Below are 26145 nucleotides of genomic sequence, written 5' to 3' on the forward strand. Positions count from 1 at the left end.
GATCAAAAATCTAGGCCACTTTTCAATTAAAGAACATCACAGCAAAAGAAATTCATATTCCAGCGACCGTTGAGAGAACCAAGCTGTAAACGCGAGGTAACGGTAGAATATAAATTATTATGCTAAATTTATTTTTTTTTGGTTGACTACACACTTTCTCCACTTGGGATCTTGCACCTATCGTTAATCGCACATTGGTATGCAAGCTCTTCGGAAAACGATCAGAATTACAGAGGGCGGCTTCCTGTCCACTCACATAATTCCACCATTAAAGTAAATACAGGACTTACTTGCACGTTAAAACGGAGAGCGAAAAATCCGACAGAGAAGCGCTTCTGATTTACAACGCAGAGGGCGACACAATCTATCATTATTTTATCGCTTCTCTTAAGATCACAAGGAGTTGTGAATTCCAGTTGCAGAAGTCTGATTAAAACTATCGCAAAGGTACGGGACGCGGTTTGGGTGACCGATGGCGCATTGGTTGCGCCAGTTGGACGAACCATCCATTGCGACACACCATCGAGCGTCGGGAAGAGAAACGCGGAATGCAATATCGAAGACGTGATGATGCACCACGCTAAACATCATCTTAATTTCAAAAGACCACGCAGTATCTTCCCCATCAAGTCTTGGCACAGTCAAGAATCGCTAACCTTTAAAAAAACTTTTAAAAGGTAGGGTATCGAGTTCTCCGGAATCTAGATCGAGGAATTTTTATTTCAGCATTCGCGTTTTAATTGAACACGAAGTATGTAATTGTATCTGTTAGTCGTTAACGGATAGTAATGTATAGTTGTACTGGCAGTGCCATGACAAAGGGCGTGATTCGTGAAAATCGAGTAAATATCGACGTATGACTTGGGTTTCTTTTGATTAAAAAAACAGGACGAAATGAATTCTTCGAAATGCGGGAGGTAATATGATCGAAGTGAGAACCCTTTGACGGTACAACTCCGGGAAATACTGGCGGTAACTTAATCAAATGCAAAACGTTTCTGCATTTCTACCCCCACTGTGTGATCTTTTGGAAGTGGAGGTGAGAGGACGTGATCACAGCAACTGTTGCACCAATGATGAAATACATTTTCTTGCAGTTTACAGGTACCCTGGGTCAGAGCATGGTAATCTCCTAGCTCCTTAGAAATGCATCATTTGTATCCCGATGTTTGATTGGTTCGATGATGATCGGTCCAGGAGAATTGCAGTTTTATTGGCGTGTTTGTTTTGCCGCGTTGCTCGCCAAGGGAATGCGTCAACGGATGTCGGATTTGCGACAGGCGTACGCTGTAATCCCGCTTCGGCTAGCATTCATCGTGTGTACGTCCTGTCGCTTTCAGCAATGGTTCAATCTCATTTCATTCGGCGGCATTATCTTGTCAACGACTGCAGTTTTGCGATATGTAGATTTCAAGTAGATTTCTTTTCAGTCTTACGATTACTTTAGATAATGATCTAAACATGTATCTATGCCTCTAAGACTGCACAGACACTTAAGGTACCGTTCAGTTTTTACGGCCAGGGGGGGGCCGGCAAAATCCGGGGGGGGGGTCATCAGAATTTTGGAATCCGCAAAGGGGGGGTCATCGCTTTTTCACTGGTAGGAAAGGGGGGTCACCACATTTTCAAAAACATAATACAACAATAAAGTTCACTTTATGCCATTGCCATGATCGACCCTCTTTACCGGCGGGCCGCCTTCGGCGGCCCACTACAATAAATATACATTATGTATTACCCATGACCCTCTTAACGGGCAGACGCCTTTGGCGGCCCACTCCAATTAGGTTTACTTCATGCAATGGCCATGATCGACCCTCTTTACCGGCGGGCCGTCTGCTGCGGCCCACTACAATAAATATACATTATGTATTACCCATGACCCTCTTAACGGGCAGACGCCTTTGGCGGCCCACTCCAATTAGGTTTACTTCATGCAATGGCCATGATCGACCCTCTTTACCGGCGGGCCGTCTTGGCGGCCCACTACAATAAATATACATTATGTATTACCCATGACCCTCTTAACAGGCAGACGCCTTTGGCGGCCCACTCCAATTAGGTTTACTTCATGCAATGGCCATGATCGACCCTCTTTACCGGCGGGCCGCCTGCGGCGGCCCACTCCAATAAATTGACTTTATGTAATACCCCACGGCAATCTTAATGGCCGTGCGCCTTCAGCAGCCCTGTCCAGTAAAGTCTACTTTATGCAATAGCCATGATCGACCCTCTTTACCGGTGGTACCGGTGGCCCACTAGAATAAAGTTGACTTTACGTAATGGCCCATGACCCTCTTAACCGGAGGGCTGCCTTTGGCGAACCACTCCAATAAAGTTCACTTTATACAATGTCCATGGACATGAGTTGTCTATGGAAATGAAGTTAAAAATTGCCTTACAGTCGTCCTAATTAACAGACGTTTGCATGGATGTGGCTGAGAAGTTTGTGCACTGGCATCTCTGCTACACGAATAAAGTGCGCCGCGTACTGGAGTTCAAATCCAAACCGTGCGGGTAAATTTGACGTATGGGTTTTAGTTATTTTTAAGCGGGGGGGGGGGGGTCATCAATTTTTTTCGTCTGACAAAGGGGGGGGTCATCTTTTTTCACGAAAAATGCAGGGGGGTCTATATTTTTTTGAACACCGGCGACAAGATTTTGCCGGCCCCCCCCCCAGCCGTAAAAACTGAACGCTCCCTAAGAGCTTTTTTTAAATTTCGAACTTCGAAGCGCATATACTGTAGCAGTGATGATGTTCGGTGCTCAGCACTTTCCGGGGTTATCCTGAGGGACTGGACATAAATTACAGGGGGGGTGGGCCGGTGTTTTTCGAAAAACCGCTGCGTAAAAAATAGTGACCCTTCAAAAGTTCATGCACAAAAATTAGTGACCCTCCCCCTTATCCGTGCATGAAAATAAGTGACCCTCCCCTGTTACTCAATACCCCCCAAAAAACCGCAATGTGTTAAAGACCCCCTTCTGACTTGCTATACTTTTTAAGTCGCCCTCCCGAAAGGAAGGCAAAATGTGGCCGATAGAACGCGTTGTCCAAAAAATATCAAATCATATGTGTGTTATTCATGTAAATGTACTTTGCTTGAAGTGGCAGGTAAAAAGTGCATGCCTGTACAAAAAATGTAATTTTTAGATTTTATCAATAATGTTGATTCACTATACATGTAGTCGACTACAAGCAAACTACGAACGTGTATTTTCCAGTATAAAACTAGCTATATCTGTTCATATACAGATGTTTAATAACTGATATAGATATACTTGATTAGCATGGGTTGTTTACAAGTGCACATGTGAACAAGATATTTGATTTTGGAATTTCTGTCAAAATGTTGATCCACTATACATGGGAGTCTATGACAAAACTATACATGGGAGTCTATGACAAAACTGTCAAAAAATTTTCAGAATTAAAAATTTGCACTATTTGTGCATATATGGACCCTGAATAATTAACATAATTGTGCTTGATTAGAAGAGGGTGGTAAAATGTGCATCTGTGTACAATAACTTTGTTTTTGGAATTTCGCATAAAATGTTGATCCACTATACATGGGAGTCTATGACAAAACTGTAAAAAAAATTTTCAGAATTAAAAATATGCACTATTTGTGTATATATGACCCTGAATAATTGACATAATTGTGCTTGATTAGAAGAGGGTGGTAACACGTGCATCTGTGTGCAAAAACTTTGTTTTTGGAATTTTGCATAAAATGTTGATCCATTATACATTGTAGTCTATGAAGAAACTATGAATAATTTTTTTAAATACAAAACTTGGCAAATCTGTGTATTTATGTATGCTTGATTATTGATATTTATGTTCTTGATTAGACTAGAGTGGTTACAAGTCCATGTGTGTGCAAGAAATTTGATTTTGGAATTTCACCGAAATGTTGATTCACTATACATGACAGTCTATAGTGAAACCCTATGAATAATTTTTTTCCAATACAAAAATAGGTAAATCTGTGCATTTATGTACACTTAATTATGGTATTAATGTTCATGATTAGACTAGAGTGGTTTCAAGTCAATGGTTGTGCAAGAAATTTGATTTTGGCATATCACTTAAATGTCGATTTACTATACATGGCAGTCTATGATGAAACTATGAATAATTTTTTTCCAATACAAAAATAGGAAAATCTGTGCATTCATGTACACTTAATTATTGGTATTAATGTTCATGATTAGACTAGAGTGGTTTCAAGTCCATGGTTGTGCAAGAAATTTGATTTTGGAATTTCACCAAAATATTGATTCACTATACATTGTAGGCTATGAGGAAACTACAAATAACTCATAGGTTATCTGATCCTAAATTGTTATTCAAAAGTTGTTCGACCTGAAGCTTCCAGTTGTTATTGATGACACTATGCACTATTCTGAACAGTTTGTATTCTGTCAATGTCCTCAAAAAATTAAAAAATGTACATACAGCGACATGAACGTTTGACACCGACCTATACCCAATGTATTGTCAATGGGAGAATGATGTCAAATAAGTAATCTCCCAAATTGTTATTGAAAGAGTCATTATAGGGGACAGTTATGCACAATAGTGTTGAATAAGTAGAAATCATGACAACTTAAATCAATGTGGCTGCTTGGATCATCAATACATTGTTTATTATACCTGAAATTTGCGCCCGAAGGGCGCGCCGAAAATGGTAATGGCAGAAAACGAAAGTGCCAGGAGGTATTTTTCTTTTTTCAGTATTCCATAACGTGCACATGCAATTTCAGCTTTGATGCATGAAAAAAGGTGACCTCCCCATAGGCTTGCACAAAATTTTATGACCCTTCAAAAATGCTTGCGCGAAAAATGGCGACCCACCCCCAAAAACACCGGCCCACCCCCCCTGTAATTTGTGTCCAGTCCCTGAAAGACATGGAGACGCGTATTTATCTGATTGTGTATTGCAACTCTTCAAAATGTATGTTTCATGATGACTTTTAATGATGAAATGATGTAACCATGGCGAACAGTCGTCACCATGGAGATCGATATCCTGCGTATCCCGGCTGGAAATTTCCAGCCAGACAGGAATTTGACGCGTCGGTGTCATTTGATAAATTGCTCCTTTGTTGCTTGCGCAGTGTCTCTGAGACGATGGTTGTTTGAGAATGTAGGAAGATTAAGAAGACATCACGCCTTGAGCCTTGAGCCTAGGTATATGTCAAACAAAACAAACTCTCCGAGGCTTAGGGGAAAGACTCTTGATGCCCGATGGGAAGGAAAGATTTTGCTAATTTTCTCTCGTCAGCTTTCATTCCTATGATATGAATTTTCAACATAACACAGTCAGCAATACGGTCTTTGCTACAGTAAGAAATATTTCACTCCTCCGCTGTGTTGTCCGAAAACGGCTTTTCGTGGCGAAGTATCCACATTGTGAGGACTCTTAAACTTCCACAAATCATTACTGATGAGGAGAAATTTTCATTTATTGCATACATCTTGTTATTAATACAAGGACAGGACTTACTATACATACATCTTGCTCCATGGATTTCGTACAGCGTGATTGTTTGTTTGAAATTTGAATACTCAAATAAGCTTGTCACACAATATCAAGTGTTTTCGTTTAGATTCTTCCATTTCTAATAGTTTGAGAATTATTTTGTGAAGAGCTGACGAATGTTTTCGGTTTCTATTAAAATCTCACTTCGATAAAACAGCTTGAAATCACATGTGAATTTGTGATTGAATGAGGCTCGCTAATATATTTTCTTGAGGAAAATGTCAATCCACAGCAAGAGATCATAACGCCGATAAATGTATATATTCGATATTGTCGCAAACTAACAAAAACTTAAAGGGAGGCAGACATCGGAACTCTGCCCAAAGGTTTCCAGGGACTCCAACGACCGATTTAAATGCTGTATCTAGGGTACGTTGGCGATTGATAAAAGTTGAAACATGTTTTCTAACAATGAATATCATAAAATTTAAATGTTGCAATGATGTTGAAGTGATGCAGATATCATGCATGAAATACATTGTTTGTAAACAAGTTCCGACGACCGCCTCACTTTAATCATTTTATGTTTTCCTTTGTATAGCTGGATATTTAGGGCTTTTTGAATTCATTAACGAGACAAACTTTGCCCATTTAGCATTTTTTTATTATTTACCGAAACAAAACTGTGCGATGTATCAAATAAATATTCGGCAAGACTGAAAAAAGACATAACCCATAGGTGTTCAGTTGTTTTAGTTGTAGATACAGGATGGCCCCTGAGGAAACACCATTGTTCACATAATGGGGATTGGGCCCAGTGATGTGCAGGTGCGCCGAATATTCATGATAACACTGGAAACTAGAATTCTCATCGGAGCTGTACGCAGAAGGTGACCCGTCTGAGCATGATTTCAATGCTTACATCGCAAGCTTCACTTAATACCTGTATTTTCCCTTCAAACGCAACACGATTGGCAACTGTGTTTCGATGCCATTGGGCACGTATTTGACCTCATAGAGCACTTTGCGTACCGAGACAACATTCCACCCACGCTTCGTACATTTAATGCAGGCCTCAATGCGCTTATTAGGCTCTTAATTTCTGAAAACAATACTAATTCTATTATCTTTGCTAATTGTCTTGAATCTATACAAGCTAAATTTTGTTGCCAGCAAGGTAATATCTTACATTCCCTCCATGTGCAAGGTTATCTGCATGGAGGGCATGGTTGCATCATAAAGGTAATAAAACTAACTTTTTTTCGGTAAAATTATTTGTGGCCAGCAAAGTTGTCTACAGGGGTGTATCTAGCATCAACACCGTCAAAATACTTTCAATCTATAAAGTTGTCGATTTCCTTTAGTCTACGCGACTCTCTGAGCCGCAGAGATGATGCTAGACTTTCGGGTAATTCGCCGATTGATTTAGTTTCGACCCGGCAGTGGCATGGATTTCAAAACACGGCACATATTTCACAGAAATGTAGCTATGGTTACGCAAAATGGAAAATGGAAGTTCGATGTAACCATGGTTACCTGCATACTATGACCTACGCCCACTTAGTATTCCGCAGCATTTTAGTCTCAAATGCCACGTGTCGAATGGGATATTTTTAATGGCGTTCAGGTTCCTAATAGCAGCTTTAGTAAACTTTACCTAAGCTATGCTATCGGCGAGGAAATGTAATTAAAGAGAAGCAGATAAATTTTCGAGAGAAAAGCATTTCAGGGAACATTTCCAGACCCTAAATGAGGCCGCGCTTCCATATCAACTTTCTGAAAAGAAAATGCTTCACAGAAATTTGATTTTCGTATATCTGAGCAAACGCAATAACTATACTTTAATTGAATGCTACTCACATCCCTCAGGTCGAAGGTAATTTGCAGCCTGGATCCAAATTGCTGTTTAAACTCTGGGTACAGGGTAAATACCTCCAGCAGGTCCTCCCGCAGGATCTTGTGTAAATCGCAATAGGTTAATGCTCTGACGGTCGAGTTGGAACGGCCGGCCGTGTCGTGGATGCATACGTTTTCACCAAACACATCACTTTTACCTGCAGAGAGGGGGAGGGGGGTTAAAGGGATAACAGTTTTAGCATGTGCTGTTTTCATAATTGTCGTACCATGAATGAGTTACATTTTCTAATACTTGCGAAGCACTGTGAAATGCAAAGATGTTTGCGTTGTCACCATAACGCATTATGTACAATGTATAATATAATTGTTGACAAAGGAATACTACCCGGAATACTACAGTGTCAACATAAACATGACATAACTCATTACAGGCTGTGTTGATGCAAAATGCAAATTATATAATACAGAGTTTGTTTTTCTTCAATTGAATATTCCAACTTTTGCGTATTTTAAAAAAAATTACCTAGTATGGCCATGACCACATCATCGCGCAGAATTTCGATGGAACCCCGGGAGACAAAGTAGAGCGCCGTGAGTCCATCCCCTCTGTGTATCAGAGTATCGCCAGGACCGGCGTGTGTTGTACGGAATTGCATAGATAGGGCTTTCAAGCAGCCCTGGCTGGCTCCTTTGAAGGCCTTGCAACTGTTCAGCAAGTTACGGTTTAAGTGAAGGCATATCTCCGCTTGGAGAAATTCAGGCAAGTCTTTCATCAGCTGTTGTCCAGGAAAAATATAAGACGAAAAGGAACATAAACAATGCAGAATTGTCGATATATCACTGTACGATAATTTAAGGTAGTTAGCGCCTCGGAAGTGAAAGGCTGAAACTTTCGCTCAAGCTTTCATCAAGCGAACTTTCAACCATTCTCTTTCAAAATCAATAATAAAAATCGGGAGTCATTGTCCAATTTGGTACTAGAGACACAAATTACCAAATATTTGAAAAATCAAAATGTCTGCCATCCCAGTGCCAAAACGAAATTCCCGATTTTTACAAAAATAAGCCTGTGAAAGCCTTTAATTACTTCATAAACTTCAAAATTAGCCCCTACAAGTGGTAGGTCAAAAGCATATTATAAAATTTTGAGTGTCCGAACTCCGTCCCCGAGGCGCAATCTACCTTTAAAGGTATTCTCGACCGAGGGTCATCCGGGTACTTGCGGATTTTTGCGTCATTTTTACGTCACAGCACCGTGAAGGGGTTCGGATTTTTCAACCACCAAAACAATATTCAAAGTTTCAGTATACTTATATGACATAACTTTTAGTTCTGCTTTTTCTACACAATTTCTGTGTCACCTCGCTCGTATGCGTTTCACCTACTGACGTCACTCCACGGTCGAGAATAGTGACGCCATCTATGTTTGACCGCTGCCATATTGTTAGCGAGATATAGAAACTTTTCTACGGTATGAACTTAGCCCTCATACGGTTAGAACGCACCAACAGCATATATGTCACGAAGCAATCATACCTAAGCATGGGTAATTGCATGTACTACGGCTGTCAGGAAAGGCTTAATGGGGTTTCACTCTCGACACTTAAACAGCGGTGTTAAAATGTGCGACAAGTCTGCCTGGCTGCGTCTTCACCTGATTTCCTAGTGATGACGGAAGTTGTTGTCGACATAAACGACGCGAAAATAGGGTATTGAAGGCCAATATTGGCCTTTTTCCTGTTTACTAGTGAATTTTTCAGTCAATGCCAAGATCCTGCTTAATTTTTTCTTGTTCTGCTCATAGAATGAACAAGTTTGTGAAAATGAAATATATTTAATCAGGCGCAAAATGTCACCAGCCGAGCCCCTTCAAAATCCAGTTTGTTACTACTGTTACGAATTAGCTATGGTGCATGTCTAGTGGGACTACACGTAGTATCGGTCCCAAATTGGCTAAATCTAATAGTGATGTTTACTCAAATTGATCAGATTGAGACAAAACTATTTACCTCTGTCATGTCCATTCCATTAGTGTACGACCATGCATGCTCGAAGTATTCCTTCAGTCTCTGTCTCAGAGGGCTCGGTATCTGGTGAAATCTGATGAACTCTTTAACCAATCCCACCTCTTCCTGGTAGCGAGCCATGCCACGGTACAGCCTCTCGATGATGGCTGTCACGTTGCCAAAGATGGACGCGTACATCAATGCTGCAGTTGCCGGAGAAATGGTAAAAAACGTTGATTAGCCGTCGATCTTTTGTAGTAACGTCAAATGGCAGAACTTTTGTGTCTTACTTTGTTTACGTCTAGTGAGGTGTGCTTGTTTTGTTGTGCAATGAATCAACAAACAACTCTCTCAGTCTCGCCATATCGGAATTCAAAAAAGATATCCCTTATTGCCATGCAAAGGTGTTCACGAATATTCAAAATGTGAATTAAAAAATTATAATTTATGCAAAATAAAATGTGAGCTTGGCCAATCAAATGAAGCAACGAACATCAAAATAAGGGCCTGCATTGTTGACTTGATTACTCTCCATAGCCTCATGATAGAGTAAACATTGTTCGATGTTAAAGGTATACAGTCACCTGTAATCTAAATATGCCCATATATGGTCAAAGGGGCGTTCCTTGGTATTCAACATGCCCATGTGAGGGCGCTGTTTTTAAAAAGCGGCCTCCCGCTTAAAATGTGTGATTGGTTAGATTTTCCTTTTCCATGGTAACTGTGGCAAAATTGGAACAGGTGAGAGTATACCTTTAACAGCCTAACATTCAATATCTCAGATGGTTTGCCTTGCAAATACCACTCAGACCCTGTCGTAAAAGGATTCCATGCCATTGGTGGCAGCACGAGGAAAGACATTCCAAGTCGCGCAGCATTTGTAGAGTTGCAGGAATGGCGAATGTATTATTGTAAGCCTTAGGATAGGCGATGAAACGTATTTTATTAAAATTGTGAAGCAAAGTAGTTTCCTTTGTTTTCCACTGTCTTTTAGACTCTTTTGAATAACAACGAATAAGATGAGAACTCGCATTTCACCAACTTCATCATATGCACGCGTTTCAATATTATCTCGGTATACCTGGCGGCGTAACACATTTTTTCATGGAAGGACGATCTTTATTTCACACCACGAAGATACAGGCCCTATAGGTGTGAACACGGTGAATCCAATCACTCGAGGCAAACCGGAGTCTTGAGTATAAGCATCATGCTTGAGTTAAAAAGGGACTGCATCAAATGATAATATAGAGCCGCAGGGCGGGAAAATTGTAAACCGGGGTATTTCAGAGAGGATACATTATCCTACCTTTTTCATCAGAAACTGTGAACATTTAAAGAGACAGAATTTGAGCTTTTCCCTCGTAAACTTTTTTTCGTACGGCAGTATATAAATAGGAATATACTTACAACCTACAAGCATTGTTAAAATTGAGAAGAGTTTCTCCGCGTCCGTCGTCGGCGCGATGTTTCCGAATCCAACGGTGGTTAGCGTCGTAAGGACAAAATACAGGGACGAGACGTATTTATTCGTGATTGAAGGGCCGCTGGTCGAGCCGTTTTTATAAAACTCCGCGGTGCTGTCCGCCAGCTTTCCCAGCCATCCGATATCCGGGTCGTGCAGCGTGGCTCGTTCCATGCTACCGATGGCGTGCCACACACAGGCCAGCCAGTGAGAGATCAGCGTGAATGTGCACATGAGTAACATCAGCACGGCAGGGGCATACTGGGAATAGTTGCCGAGTTTTCGGATGACGCGGAGCAATCGAAGCAGGCGGGCTGTTTTCAGTAATCCCATCGTGGTTGTTGCCTGCAGATCAGAATGACAAAATGACCATAACATTACACAGTGTTTTAAGAACACAGAACACTAGTATGCGCCTCGAAAGTGAAAGACTTAAACTTTTTCTCAAACTTTCCTTAAAGAATCTTTCAACCATTCTCTTTCAAAATCAAGAATAAAGCTCAGGGTCATCGTACAAATTTTGGCCCCAGAGAAACGAATTGCCCAAGATTTACCAATGTTTGAAATTTAAAATGGCCTGTGTTAACTCTATGGGGAAAAATAAAATTTTCGATTTTCAAAAAAGTCAGACGGTGAAAGTTTTTCTTACTCAAAGAGCTTCAAAATGAACTCCTAAAAGTGGTAGATCAGAAAAGAATTGTAAAAGTTTGAGAATCAGAATATCCGTCCCCAGAGGCGCATTCTACCTTAAAGAAAAACATACAAATCAACTTACAAAAAATTTTCTACGCAAACTTATGATGTTTGGTTACAAATAGGCTTTGCACTGGAGGATGATTTTAAGATATACCTTGGCAATGGTGGGAGATCGACTGAAGTTATACTGATACAAGACAGTTTGTATTTGTATGTAAACTGTCAAGGATTTGTCTATTGATAGACGTAAGGGAGTAGCTATAGGCCTACGTGGAAAGATAAAACGGGAAAGGGTCTTTTAGTATACGTAAGGAAGTAGGCATATGTGGAAAGACAAAACATTGTTCGGAAGGATGAGGGGCAGGGTTCTGTGGGTGAAGCTAGTGGATGAGTGGCTTGGATGGATGGATGGATGAGTTGGTGGAAGAACGGATGATTGGCTAGCTTGCTGGCTGGATTGATGAATGTATAAATCGATGAATAGGTGATTGGATTGATTACAATTTGGTCTATCGATCGATAGATAGGATTAGATTGCCCAAGTAGTAGATAACCACGTCCCCCGACTTGCGAACGTGACATATCATTAGATTGAAACGATTTCGAATGAATCAATATACTCCATTCCGCAAGATCTACAGAACCAGCGCAACAAAAGGCACTTTTCAATCTACATTTTGTTATTCGTAGTAAGTACACTGTATGCACCGATAATCTAAAGCCGTGCGCTGTTCTTGAGCTCTACGATCGATCGCTGTTATCGAACCTCTTTTAATTGCTAAAAACCAACCTACACGGAAAGAGACGCAGCGCTGATGAACACACTCTCTAGCTGTAACTGTTGATGTTTTTCCGTTATTTTTATTCCGTTTGTAAAATTCTGATGTCTGTTTTTCTATTTCCTAAATCATGTCGAAATTCCTTGTGTTCAACTTGTCAACACAGTTTGCATGTACGTGACGTCATTGTTGACAATTGAATTTAGCCCGGACTAGAATTCACTTGTCAGCAATGTGATGTGTTGGGAATATCAGTACTTTGTATTACAATATAATCTAAGGAGTAGACAAAAATGTACATGTTTTGCGGAATAAAAATATGAAGATATTCACAAAAACTACAGCTGTAATTATCGTTCTGAGTTGTAAATGAACTTACTCCCTCTGTCGATGATCCAAACAGCAGCAAATCGAACGGTATGGCTGCCAGGGCGTCGATGGCAAACCAGCCTTTCAGGTAATGAGTGGCTATCTTCTTCGGATGTGAGATAACCTCGTGGTGTTTATCTTCTTCGGATGTGAGATAACCTCGTGGTGTTTATTGACGTAAGTCGTCCTGAAGTTGATGAAGATATCGACAATGAACATGCAGTCCACGATGAGGTCGATGATGACAAGCGGGTCGCCATAGCGATTCGAGACGCCCCCTCCTCCGCGGGTCTCCGGGTCCTTGTTCAAGATGGCCTGCACTTGGTCGTTCTGGATCAGGAAGGCCGCGGCGTACGGCGTGAATATCGCCGTGTAGATCACCAGCAGAAGCACGATCCAATCCCACACGGCTTTGAAGGGCGAATAGTGCAGGATTGTCAATTTATGTATCCTAGGCCGCGGTGGTTTGTATTCCGGTACGCCAACAATGTCAGCGATAACTGATGGCTGAGGATTAAGAGACACAGATAAAACAAGTATTATTTAAAAGATTATCATTCTGTAAAACTGAGATGTGTATATCGAAATGAATATTATGATTGGCAAAAAACATTGAAAAGGAATCATTACCGTACGTAACTCTGAAGAAATTGTATACATAGATACATAGATACATAGATACATACATAGATAGATACATCGATACATACATAGATACATACATAGATACATAGATACATAAATAATACATACATAGATAGATAAATAGATACATACATATATACATACATACATAGATACATCACATACATACATACATACATACATACATACATACATACATACATACATACATACATACATACATACATACATACATACATACATACATACATACATATACAGACATCCTTCGCTCGCTTTGCAAATCTGTGTCAGGCGAATACTATGAAAAATGTACGACTTTATATAGCTAATAAAGTGAAACCCTGGATGCAGAGATCCTCAGAGGTGTTATTACTTTGTGAAATGTGACCCGTGGTCTCTCTTAAAAGGCGCCTTTTAATATACCCTTCGTCATAAGCATTTTTACGGCGTAACTTCATCTCGGCGTGTATTTCTTGCCGTTACTTTATCTACTGGAAGATTAAACGCCGTCGATATACATCCGTGCCTGCATACCACCATCGGAACATTAATGATGTCTATCTTGCACGTGTCGTTACGAATTTAGCACTTGTGTTCATAACCTCGCCGGCAGTATAACAGAGATATTACAGACAGGGTATTTCTGGACAATAAGATCGAACTGTGAATTTTTGTCGGCAGAACAGAAGGTTTTAAACACCGACAGGAGGGTTGACTTAGTTTGTGTAATTAGTTCGTGTAACTCGAGTAATAGGTACCAAACATACTTGATGTGTTTTCATCTTTATTGTAATATATCCTGCATCGAGCACTGATAATATACAAGATATATGTATATATATATATATATATATATATATATATATATATATATATATATATATATATATAAAAACACAAGTTACTTCAAGTACAAAGTAAAAAAATCTGTTACTTACGTTTCATGCGTCCCGAAATCTTCAGAATCTTCTGTCTGAAGATTGCAGGATGCATGAAACTTAAGCAACAGATTTCATTACTTTGTATTTGAAGTGATTTGCGTTATTATCTATAACGTCAAGGTGTCTCTTCCCAGTTTATTGTACATTTAATTTTGACGGCCATGAACGCTCAAGTACACGCCGTGAAATTCATTTCAATTCGTAAAGGAGCATCTTCGGCAAGGGGTGAAAATTTCGACTACTCGCTAAATGCCACTAAACCGAAATGAGTTGAGCGCAACCAGTGAAGTAAAAGTTGGTCGGCTACGCGAATGAAACGGTTGCAACTTTGAGCATTTAAGCAACTTCGAGTATTTATGAGATATAAAAACAAGAGATGAACAAACAAATGTTAAATGAACGAATCGATCTGAAATCCAGTTGTGGAGAAAGTGGCGACGAGGCATGCATGCTTGAAATAGAAAACAATGACAGTGCAAGACGGTGCAATTAATGATTAACTTCAACAAATACACAAAGAAATTGAGTCATAAAATTTAGTAGCCTAGTTTTAACCCTGAACATTTCGGATAGTCTATCAAATACACACAGACGTTACACTGATTGAATGTATATGATAGTTGCAGCGAGAGGATCGTCTATAGCACGCTTTGAGAAACGTGCGCACGTTATTTGCTGCAAGCAAATGTGCGTACAAGGACTGTTATAGGAGACACGCGTATCAACTGCACGCTAATAAAATTATGTATATTGAGTGCGGGGCTCATGGTACATGCAAATTTACATATCTTGTTTTAACAATCATGTTTTCTTTCAAATACCATTGAATAGCTGTGCGTGAACAAGTACCAGAAATCCCAGTCGGTCAGCCAATTGTATACTTTTTGGGAAACATTTATGCCAAAGCATGCTTCAAGTTCACATGCGACTAATGCGAGTTTTTTGCAAAAGAATTCTAAATGGCCAGATTTGAGTTTCTCTTAAACACGATATCCATAGTGTCCTGTGCAAGTCTACGAATGCGAAAACAAGAAAGAGGCCTTACTGCATACGACGAAGCTAACATGGTGAAATGATGCGCCTGTTAATAGTAACCAGACTTGTGTACTAAGTTAGGTACCTAAGGAGTAACAAAATACCTAAGGAGTAACAAAACATATTCGGAGGAGATTCACATACATACATACATACATACATACATACATACATACATACATACATACATACATACATACATACATACATACATACATACATACATACATACATACATACATACATACATACATACATGCATGCATGCATGCATGCATGCATGCAAGCATGCATACATACATACATACATACATACATACATACATACATACATACATACATACATACATACATACATACATACATACACACACACACACACACACACACATATATATATATATATATATATATATATATATATACATATATACATATTCAAGAAGGAAGTAATTATATCATTTTATCATATTATAATAGTAAATATATATATGTGTGTGTGTGTGTGTGTGTGTGTGTGTGTGTGTGTGTCATGAATAATAGATAAACTGAACAAAGATGTCGACGGTGATCTTAGTGTATTTCTCAGATACATCATTTGTAGACATTGTAACAAATATATTCTGAAATTTTCTTTATACTTTCAGAGCAAAATTATTGATGGCGATATGGTCCTATTATTGTAAGTGTTGCGTATCTTCTATTGCTATGACTTGAAAATATACAGCTTCTCAAAGTCTGAAAAATACATATTCTCGGATCATCCAAGTGCCCATCAAGACGCCCCAGAAAGCCAGGGCACTCATTCATATTTCTCGGAATGAGAGCTCTTCAAAGGGTTCGGAGATTTTATAAATTAATATTTCGCAATATTTCTAAAGCGTCAGATGCAATAGCGGATATTACAGGCACCCATCTCGAGCGCCACTAAAATTATCAACTTCTTGTTTGTCCGCAAGGTATTGGGAATGGGAACACAATCTGCCGGATTGGGTTTCCGATGAGCAAAGCCGACACGTGGAGACAGCGGCGTGAATTTACGTTGTCTCGGCGTGAAGGCTTTGGAAGTACCAAGCAGTGTGGGTGTGTAGCGCAGTAGCGTTGAAATGTATTTGCAAAACAAACAGGTAGCTAGTGAATCGATATCCGCGTGAATTTTGAAAGTTTATTTTCGGAAAGACATAACGAGGTTTCAAGCAGAGTGAGTGATGCATTCTGTACAAGGCTGAGAGATTTAAACGCCGCAATACAGAAATTAACGTATAAATTGAAAATACTTCCATTGTTGACACTGATTAGAACAGCCGTGTTGATCGAATCAGCTGGGTACTTTAGGTGAAGTTTTTGGGTCACGGATCTATTTTGCAACCGATTCGAGGTTGAGTGATTCCCTCGCTCTGATCAAAGTGCACGCACAACTCGGATATTAATTATTGTTTCGTTCCTATCTTTTTTATTTAAGACTACGGAACAAAGCTTAAGTTACAATTTGCTGAAAACCCTTCAATCAATTTGCACAAAGTCGACTGTCTTTCCTGGGTTCAAGCCAAACCGCTGTGTGGCGTCGTCCCCTGGGTTCAGACGTAGAGAGATTGCAAATATATTCCTTATGTTTCCCCCATTGAGATTCAGAACAGCTCCTTCAAATAAGGGCCTGAAAATGGAGATCGAGTTTTACTAATCGAGTGGGATTTTCAAACCCCCGAGGCGGTCAAAGGTCACTTCCCTGGGAAGCTCACAGTAATCCCAGAAAACAATTTAGCTCGGCAAATGGGATACTTTAATTTATTGCAAACAACACATCGTGCTTGATTAAGCAGCGAGTCTACATCCGCATTAAAAGCAAATATTACTGTAAACCAACCCCTGCGAGTTGAGAAGCATGCTAAATATTCCGTTTGTAACCACTTGTGGCGAGTGGAAATATCTTTAGCATGAAGCCGGGGCATATTGCTCATACTGACGTATAGCTTTCGGCCGTCCGATAAAAACGCGCCACCTCCTAGATGACTAAATCAAATTTTTGCGGATAAGCAACAGCTTCTGTAATTTGCCAAGTTACATTTCCGGCTTAAGTCACAATCAACGAGGCGGGTATTATCTTGACGATAATTACAAGGCTAGTTATTGGAAACTTGGCAGTCTGGGCTTGTTCGCGATGACGTCATAGTTCGATAATCAAAATGGCAAAGTAAATATTTGTCCACACGCTTTACAAGACTTTCTGTTCTTCGCGAATAGGAATACCGAAAGTAACACTTTTTTTCAATAATATTGTGATTGAATCCATGAACTACATCATTAAGGGCTCTGACTGCTTTCTGCGATAATAGGCGCACGCGCAAAAGAGACAAAAGTTGCCCGAATTTGTCAGCAGCTGCGAATGTTCCCCAACGCGACACTAAATTGAGTGATAATCTTAAGCAATCGCAATTTGCTCTATGAAATTAATGTTATGGACGCATTACGTCCCGTGATTATATCCAGAGAGGCACAGGCAATTTCTTTAATTCATCAGCTGTCACGTGACTTTCTGTCGTCCGAGCAAGTGTCTCAAGATCCGTATGACGTCATCGCTGTCTGTGGACTCTAGACAACATGGAGTAATTAAGTTAAATTAATATTGATTTCTTTCTTTCTACAGGACATTGTAGTGCCAGAGTGATTAAATATTAGTTTATACATCGATACTTCAACGATCTGATCTATTTTGAAATATACTCATTATTTTATCTTAAAAAAAACACAAGAAATCTTGGAAACAAACTTTCAAAGACGTACTCGTGTTGTATGCGCGGGCTCCGATAAAATACCTCTTCGGGGCTCTCTTGGGTTCTCAATGAAAAGACGGGAAAAAAATCGCGTATTTTTTCGTGAAATATCTCTTCATAATCTGGCTTCCCAAATACGAAATAACGGATAATTGAATTTGTGTTTGCGTCCCTGTAGAAAATATGGCCTAATCATCTTTTATGGTAATAAGCTGATTCTTTCAATATCTTCCACGAGAAAAAAAAATTAGGAACATACCCTCAGGAATACATTGAACTGTAAGGTGGCCTAGTTTGATCGCATAATGACGTACGGCCCTTGCCTGAATGATCCTGGTCAATATTGAGAACTTGAGTCTTTGTCATTACACAGCGAGGAGAGTGGACACGCTTCACTGTTGAAGGGCGGCGCCGGCTTTCAAGACACATGCACGATTGAGGTATCGATTCTATACTCTTAATCGTTCTTCAGGTCCCTTCACATTGCATCGCTAATATCAATTTGTGACAAGTGGAGTGATATTCGTACCCTGGGCACCGTTTCAAGATCAATTCAGTTTCGATCGTGTCGCAAGATTGCCTGTCTCTTTTGTACGATTTGTATTTCTGACAATATTAATTCCCTCAGCCAAGAAGAAAAGAAGAAATCCCCGCAGTTGGCCAGGGATGAATAAACCGAGACTATTTTGATTTCATGAAGGAGGGACGTGATTGTCTCTCATATGCTTACTCTGGCAATCTTTATGCCTTCTTCCCTCTGCGGATATTTCTGACTCCGTTCGTTTGTCTATATCTTAAAGAATCTGACTGTGTCTGCAGGCTGTCTAAAGTCAAGGGTCACGATCATTACGTCCAATCGCAAAATGATGTCACTCATGGAAATTGGCCAAACATTGTTCAGCAAGAGAGCGTATTACTCCCACTGGGGCCACAAAAATAGAATATTCATCACAAAGTAATTTAATACTAGAATTCTCATCAATTTGCGATTATCCTAATGATGCGCGAATGCTTCTATTGTTTTACGACAGCGACCCGCCATGACACAAATCACGTGATCTCGCGTATTAACGTTGCCTTCATTCATAATTTTAACACGCAATTCTAATGTTTCTGATGTTGAACACGACCTTCGAAACAATTAAAGTCGCAGTCTGTACAAATAATGCCACTGAAATCACTGTCGCGTTTCGTGTCTATCTTGCTGTGGGGAAAATTTCTGTCACGGAACAAGAATCGTGCTTGGTGAAAGCGGACGCATTTTAAAATGCCATTGCCGCGTTGCTACATGCCACCACTCACACCATTTCAATTTATACGTTCAGCGTCCAACTATCATTACGTTTAAAATAGAAACACCCAATATAAGTCCGGCTCAGGATGGAATGCGAAAAATCTAACTATATTAAAAGAAACGGCACCACAGCCTGTCTGTCCTTGATTACGGGCAAAATGAGACGAATCTCGGCACGGGAACAGTCGCGGCGGGCCAAGCAGTTCAGAGATGTATTTAAAAAACTAGAAATGCTCACAGAAAGAACGGTTCGTGATTGACGTAGCGAGGAGGAGCCCTACTCCGTGGATGAACCCGAGTTTAAGTCTAATGTAGTTACGACGCGAGGTCAATACTTTTGCTGAGGACATTGTTCGCTAATTGGTCGTACTTTCATCCACCGTTATTGAAGTTTTTTCCCTCACAGTAAATGGGCAAATTCTAGCAATTCACAGTTTTGGATAATGACAAATGATTCTAAACAGTCCACTTTCGTGCAATCAGCGTAACCTGGTGAGAATGGCGCAATTACGAGCGAAACTTTCCGACTCGCAGACTCTCCAAGGGGTTTCTTGAAAACTTCACCGTAATCCAATCAAGACTATATCTCTTAACAGCGTTTTCAGTAATCACCGATTCCACCATACACGAATATACTAGTACCACTCAAAAACAGTAAAACACTTGAAATCTGCCAAGCTTCATTTCGTTCGTACCTTGGTGACAAGGCTGAACGAATTCAACGCCGTGATAAGCATTCCGCTGGTTAAAGCCATTGCCGTACACCCTCATTAAAATCATAACAGGAAAGCTGAGGTTACATTAATTTTTTACGCTTGATTTAATTCGCGACGGAACTTACTCGCTCAATGTCGACAAACATCACCTTTACATTATGCCACTTCTTGCACGGATGTTATCTTTTAATGCAGTATGTTGTACATCTGATTTTTTTCAGTGAGAAATTTTCGGATACTCGGTACTGTGTAAAGAGAAATGTCTGGCGACAGAGAGATTCTTCCAGTGACAGTTACGGGTTAAGTTTTGGATCAAAGGTCATGTAATCCGTCAGTGTATACAGAGTTCTACTCGATTTGTGCTTAGCGTTGATGGAAATCAAGTCCCACCAACGATATATCTCGTCGTCTTTTTATCATTAAACACAACACACCAAAAGCCTCGGCCAAAGCCCGGATCATTTTGTACAGCGAGCAAAAATGCACACTCCAATGCCGCCTTCTTCGCGTACGAAATCGTTCCATGCGATAGTGCTCATTTCCATGGCGACATCTTAGAAGTAGGAGCAATGTCATCGCTGGTTGTGTGCTGTGCAACGGTGATAAACGGCTACATGGGCAGAGACGGCAGCGAACACCGTGGAATGTTGACATTTTCATGTTTTCATCGCTCACAATAATTGTCGTCCCACGCTGCCTTTGTTAAACCGGGATACACGGACCTTTATCAATACTTAAAACAAGACAGGCAGGAAAGGGACATTTACTCACCTCCTTGATTTCAGAGATCGTCATTCTCAATTATTGACGGTAGTCTGCAATGAATAAGTAAACGAAAAGGTCAGATCAGCGCTGCAGGGAGTGTCACTTTTATCGGAGTTATGTGTTATTTCCAGGCTCTTTCCAGCACCACGTCCATTCGCCATGTCAACGAATACCGGCACATGCTCGCATTGCTAGATTTTTATCTTCTGTGTTGGCTCGCGATCGCGCACTGAGCATGCGCAGTGGTCGAGCTCTCTTTCCCTACTATTGACGTGTCATCAGTGTAAACCGAAAACCACTGGAATTTTCACCGCTTAAATGTTTCGAGCTACTCGACCTAATTATTGCTACTCAAGAACCCGTTTCTTCAAGAATTATTTTGAATAATTGATAACAGGAGAATGGGCAGAAGGGGGTCTAGCTGTCTTTTTCAGAATACACCTGATATGTTACACAGCTCTCAGTGGCGTATAAATTCATTTCAAAATCATTTGGAAATCGATTTCGATATTTATTTGTGTGTTCTCTTCGTCATCGCCGGGTACAAATTACCTAATCGATTTCATTGACGTGAAACAAAAGATTGTTTAACGTTGGCATGAAATTCAACATTTGAGGAAAAAACAAAGTCACCATTAATCAGTTTCATCGTAACTTTTCCACAACGAAACAAAAGCCGGTGACTGATTTTCTGGCCCATTTGTATTTGCACCACTTTCAAACCTCGCATGATTGATAGATGTACCTGATGAGTTGTTTATCTGTGATGAGGAGGGCAATGTCAAGTGTACAAACAACTGAGCTAATGAAAGCGTTTGCTAAATCACAAATTGAATGAATTCGGCTTGGAATATTTGTCACTGAGTGGCGTTAACTGACATCGTTGTAGTCATGGTAACATTCAAAGAGGTCGTTAAACTTGTGGCTTTCAAATATTGAAAGCCTTGTGACGTTGGGCGATAAACGGACAGTGACGTCGATTTACATCAAAGGTTTTGAGTTTTGGCTTCTTGTCTCTGTGCTTCAGAATGTAATCCTACAAGTGGTATTTCAAAGTTTCACAATCCATCCATCCATCCATCCATGCGCCTGCTAACATTCCATCCATGTGTCTACCAGCGATCCATTCGCCAATTTATACATCCATCAGTTCATCCTCCAATCCGTCCGCATATCGATTCATGCATCCACCCAACCCATATGTTGGACATACATACATACATACATACATACATACATACATACATACATACATACATACATACATACATACATACATACATACATACATACATACATACATACATACATACATACATACATACATACATACATACATACATACATACATACATACATACATACATACATACATACATACATACATACATACATACATACATACATACATACATACATACATACATACATACATACATACATACATACATACATAGTTTTGTACATATAAAATACACATACCATTTCTCTTTAAATTGTTGATACCTATTATCATTTTGTAGTTCATTTGCTTGACATTATACCTGTGCCTATCACGAAAAATATTAAATCGCCCGAAGCAACGACTTATTGATGTTGCATCTATATGCAAATTTAAGGTTCTTCTAATTGGGCATGAATATTGCATAATTGATTAATTTCTCACGGGACAAGGTCACGCTGACGAGTCTCGGGGTGAGCTAAATGCTAAGCAAATAACTCAAAGAGGAGATATGTGGAACGTAAAGGACAGAAGACTCATGCACACTAATTTATATCGTGTAAATGTCAAAAGTGATGAACCTCTAGGAAAAATAAATGCCTTTTGTCTTAAAAAAAACAAGGTTTTCAAGAGAAAGGTCAAACCGAATCATTGCGCGAGATGATATTCATCGAAGAGAATCTTTAAAGGGGCAGTCTTCAATCCCTGGTTCTCGCAGTAGTGGTTGTTGACATTGACTGTTTATGTGATTTTAGTCCCTTTGTTCTTCTTTGAAATTTGTACACAGTCAATTTGCTCAGAGATGAAGCTGATAAAAAACCTGCCCCTTTATAGAAAAATAGTTATATAGGTGGGATGTGTGCACGAAAATGGAGGAAAAACGCAGAATTATTGTTACATTGTGCGCCTGGTTTGAAAGTTTTGCTTTTTTAGTTTTGTTCGTTTTTGTTTCTTCGCTTTGTCGTATTCTAAGATAGCCTGGGCATCACGTGCCTCATCGAAAACTGAAAAAAACCGCATGAATTTGTAGAGAGCGGTATAGTGTCCCCGTAAATTTTAAATGACTAAAGTTCGTTTTTGAATTTCATTCTGGACGCGGAAAGCATAAAACGCCCGCGGAGGAATGGTGTCAATGCGAACGCGTTACACTGAACAACACCGTGAAACCGCTTTGTGTTTTGGGGATTGTGATGTTTTATGTGAAGTGAGAACATTTTTTATGTATAAAACATGAAACATGAGCTGTTCAGCTACCTACCCCAGCCCTTCAATTCACTTCACTCGTCCATTGCATCGATAAGAGGTTCTGAGATAATCAATACAGTATACTTTGCGGTACAGGTTTCTGTGAAAAATGAAGCGCGTTGCACCTTTTTGTCGGCATCCCTGTTAAGCGTTCTGATCGGCGTCTACAATTAATTGCAGAATTGATCGAAAAAGGGTTCGAATTTCAACCGCGCCGAGGGTCGAGCCAATTCGGTGGCGGAGAAACCCTGGACTCCTCAACTCAATTTCTCCATTTCGAGATGAAATCTGGAAATCTATCGCTGTGGAGTCGACGTCGACGCTTTAAAAAATAACAATATTCCTAGCGCCAAACATACATACCGAATACAGCCATTGGTAGGCGGTTCAAAACTGTTCTGCTTGTAGATTCGACGGACGCTTTGCATAAATTTAATAGATGGGGAACCACTCCCCCCCCAAACATTTAGTCAAACAAAAACCATTCCTGCGGGCTAGTCTATATTTGCTAGTTTCTAATCGAATAAAACAGTAACAGCTGCTCTATCTGCATCACTATTTTCTTTATTTTAATACGATTGATATTAAAAGCAGGTGACTGTTTTCACAAGTTAAATCGATGCGGTATTGAACATTGTAATAAAGTGGACCGCACGCTGCTGTTTACAGAAGTGATATTGGTTCTTAGCAGAATCGACAGCATTAACACGTAAAACGAATTATTTCAACAGAACCGTAAAATGGCTTCGTCCTCGCGTGCCCATGTCTAAGTTTCCACAACGTTTCGCTGGTTTATTTCGTTCGGCTAAATAGCCCTTCTTCTTCCAATAAACAGAAATTTGATTAGAATTTTGGTAACTAACGGTAATTGAGTTAACAGTTAGCCTAATCGAGTTAAAATGTTCTATTGAAACTACTCGCCGTATATTCTATCATTGAAATGGGATATCCATTTCAATGGCGCCGAAAAAAAACCTGCGCAAACTACAGGCAGGGGTGCACCAACAGAGAGAATTCACGCACGGTGTTGAAAAACTGACTACGCATGCGTGTGTGTGAATCGCTTGCGGAGCTCAATTATGGTTACCATTTTTTGCCATTCAACTCTGCTGTTGAGAGTGAGCCAAACCTCTTGCGAAAATGAAGCCTTTCAATTTGGATTGTAAAAAAAAGGGAATTTATATATATACTTGCGCGATTATAATAAAAATTTCCATTTTACTACTTGCGATTCGGGCTACGTTAAACGCGGTCTATTAGATATATTGAAGAGTCTAGTATCGACGGACGCTGTTCTCCGATCTAATAGACTCTCTTGCGCGAATAAATGAGAGTTAACACTATTCGCATGTTTTCAAATTTTCCGGCGGAAATGTTAGGAATGGGTATAAATAGACCAACCTCGCCATTTTTAAATGTAAACTGACGACCCATGACCGAATATTGCTATTTCATCTCGAGCAACACACGCAGGTAGTACGGCTTGATTGAAAGCTTAGATTGTTGAATTTTGTGCGTAAAGCTAAAACGAACTCGTCTGTTTAATGATAGAGTCAGGCACAGACGTAGGGAGCTACAGTGACTTTTTGGAGCCATTCTAATTCTGCCAAAACTCATTTTCATTCCCCATCTCTCTTTTAAGGAGAAAGAAATTACATCGGGAGACCAAGGGACGTGACCCATAATGAAACAAAAATACAATTTTTCAACATGTCGAGACTGAACCCACAAAATTCCCTTGTTCATCAATTTTTAACTCGTTCCTTATGATTTTTTTTATTCAAAGCTAGGACATTAAATCTAGAACATCCTTGTCTTCAGATATCGTAAACTGTTCATTTCGGCTAAAAATCGTGTATGTTTCCAGCTGCCAGTCAGAAACGAACACCAATCGAGGGAGCTGTCAATCACTGTGTGCGCATATGCGGTTGTCATGTTGCATTCGTTTCGGGTCAAACGCATGCTATTGTTGATTCAACCGAACGGAATATTGAAGTCAAACGTCATCGACTAGAAGTTCGTGGAGTGACATGTTCATGCGTATCGCTGTGCACTGATAAAGGTCGCTGATATTGCACGTGACATCGACTAATCTCAGAAAGCAGAGGGCCCATGAAATTGCCTTAAGGTGGAACGCGCCTAGGGGTCAGCTAGCCGGACTCTCAAAGTTCTACAATTCTTTTCTGATCTACCACTTGTGAGGAATCATTTTAAAGCTCTTGGAGAAAGAAAAACTTGAACTGGCTTAGTTTTTCGAAAACGCAAACCCTAACCCCCCTATTGAGTAAACACCGTGACAGGAATGCCGGCCATTTTGAATTTCAAATATCCTAAAATACTGGGTAATTTGTTTCGCTAGTTCCAAACTTTGCACGGTAACCACCGATTTTATTGTTGATTGTGTAAGAAAATGATTGAAACTTTCATCCAGGAAAGTTTGAGCAAAAGTTTACGTCTTTCACTTTCGAGGCGCATACTACCTTAAAGCTACATAAGTTTTTTGGCTATTTTTTCAGAACTTTTGTTTTGTGATTTCCCTACACTTTCTGCATTGAATCCCTAAACTGTAATTTAATGCCAAGTATTTAGCATATCAACACAGCCTATATGAGTATAATCTACATTGTTCTTGTTGAAAATTGTATTCAAGTCCGGACTGGAATTCATTTGTAAACAATAAATAATGATCACTACACACATACAAGCTGTGTTGACAAAAAGAATACTCGAAATTTTAGCATGACAAACGGATTAGGGTTAGACAAGGTAGTTGATATATATACACAGAAGCAGAATACTGAAAAAACTTGCCGCAAGTTACAGCTTATGTCGCTTTAAACACAAACT

At 39.9% G+C, this 26145-nt stretch overlaps 1 protein-coding gene across 5 annotated transcripts in view; it reads right to left on the reverse strand.

Annotated features, from left to right (window-relative positions):
- Positions 1 to 26145, reverse strand: part of LOC139151241 (voltage-gated inwardly rectifying potassium channel KCNH2-like) — a 59186-nt gene that overhangs the window by 6468 nt on the left and 26573 nt on the right. For 4 of the 5 annotated variants that reach the window (XM_070723895.1, XM_070723892.1, XM_070723893.1 and 1 more), the window contains exons 3-9: positions 20838 to 20881; positions 12821 to 13168; positions 12672 to 12785; positions 10763 to 11162; positions 9356 to 9555; positions 7870 to 8122; positions 7350 to 7543 (exon numbers count right to left, since the gene is read on the reverse strand). In XM_070723895.1, the coding sequence (XP_070579996.1) occupies positions 7350 to 7543; positions 7870 to 8122; positions 9356 to 9555; positions 10763 to 11162; positions 12672 to 12785; positions 12821 to 13168; positions 20838 to 20861 (1533 nt within the window). In that variant the 5' untranslated portion in view covers positions 20862 to 20881. Of the gene's footprint in view, positions 1 to 7349; positions 7544 to 7869; positions 8123 to 9355; positions 9556 to 10762; positions 11163 to 12671; positions 12786 to 12820; positions 13169 to 20837; positions 21012 to 26145 lie in introns of those variants that run through there. The other variant, XM_070723894.1, reaches the window with a different exon arrangement.

This window comes from Ptychodera flava, chromosome 15 (genome assembly GCF_041260155.1).
Source record: "Ptychodera flava strain L36383 chromosome 15, AS_Pfla_20210202, whole genome shotgun sequence".
Lineage (NCBI taxonomy): Eukaryota > Metazoa > Hemichordata > Enteropneusta > Ptychoderidae > Ptychodera > Ptychodera flava.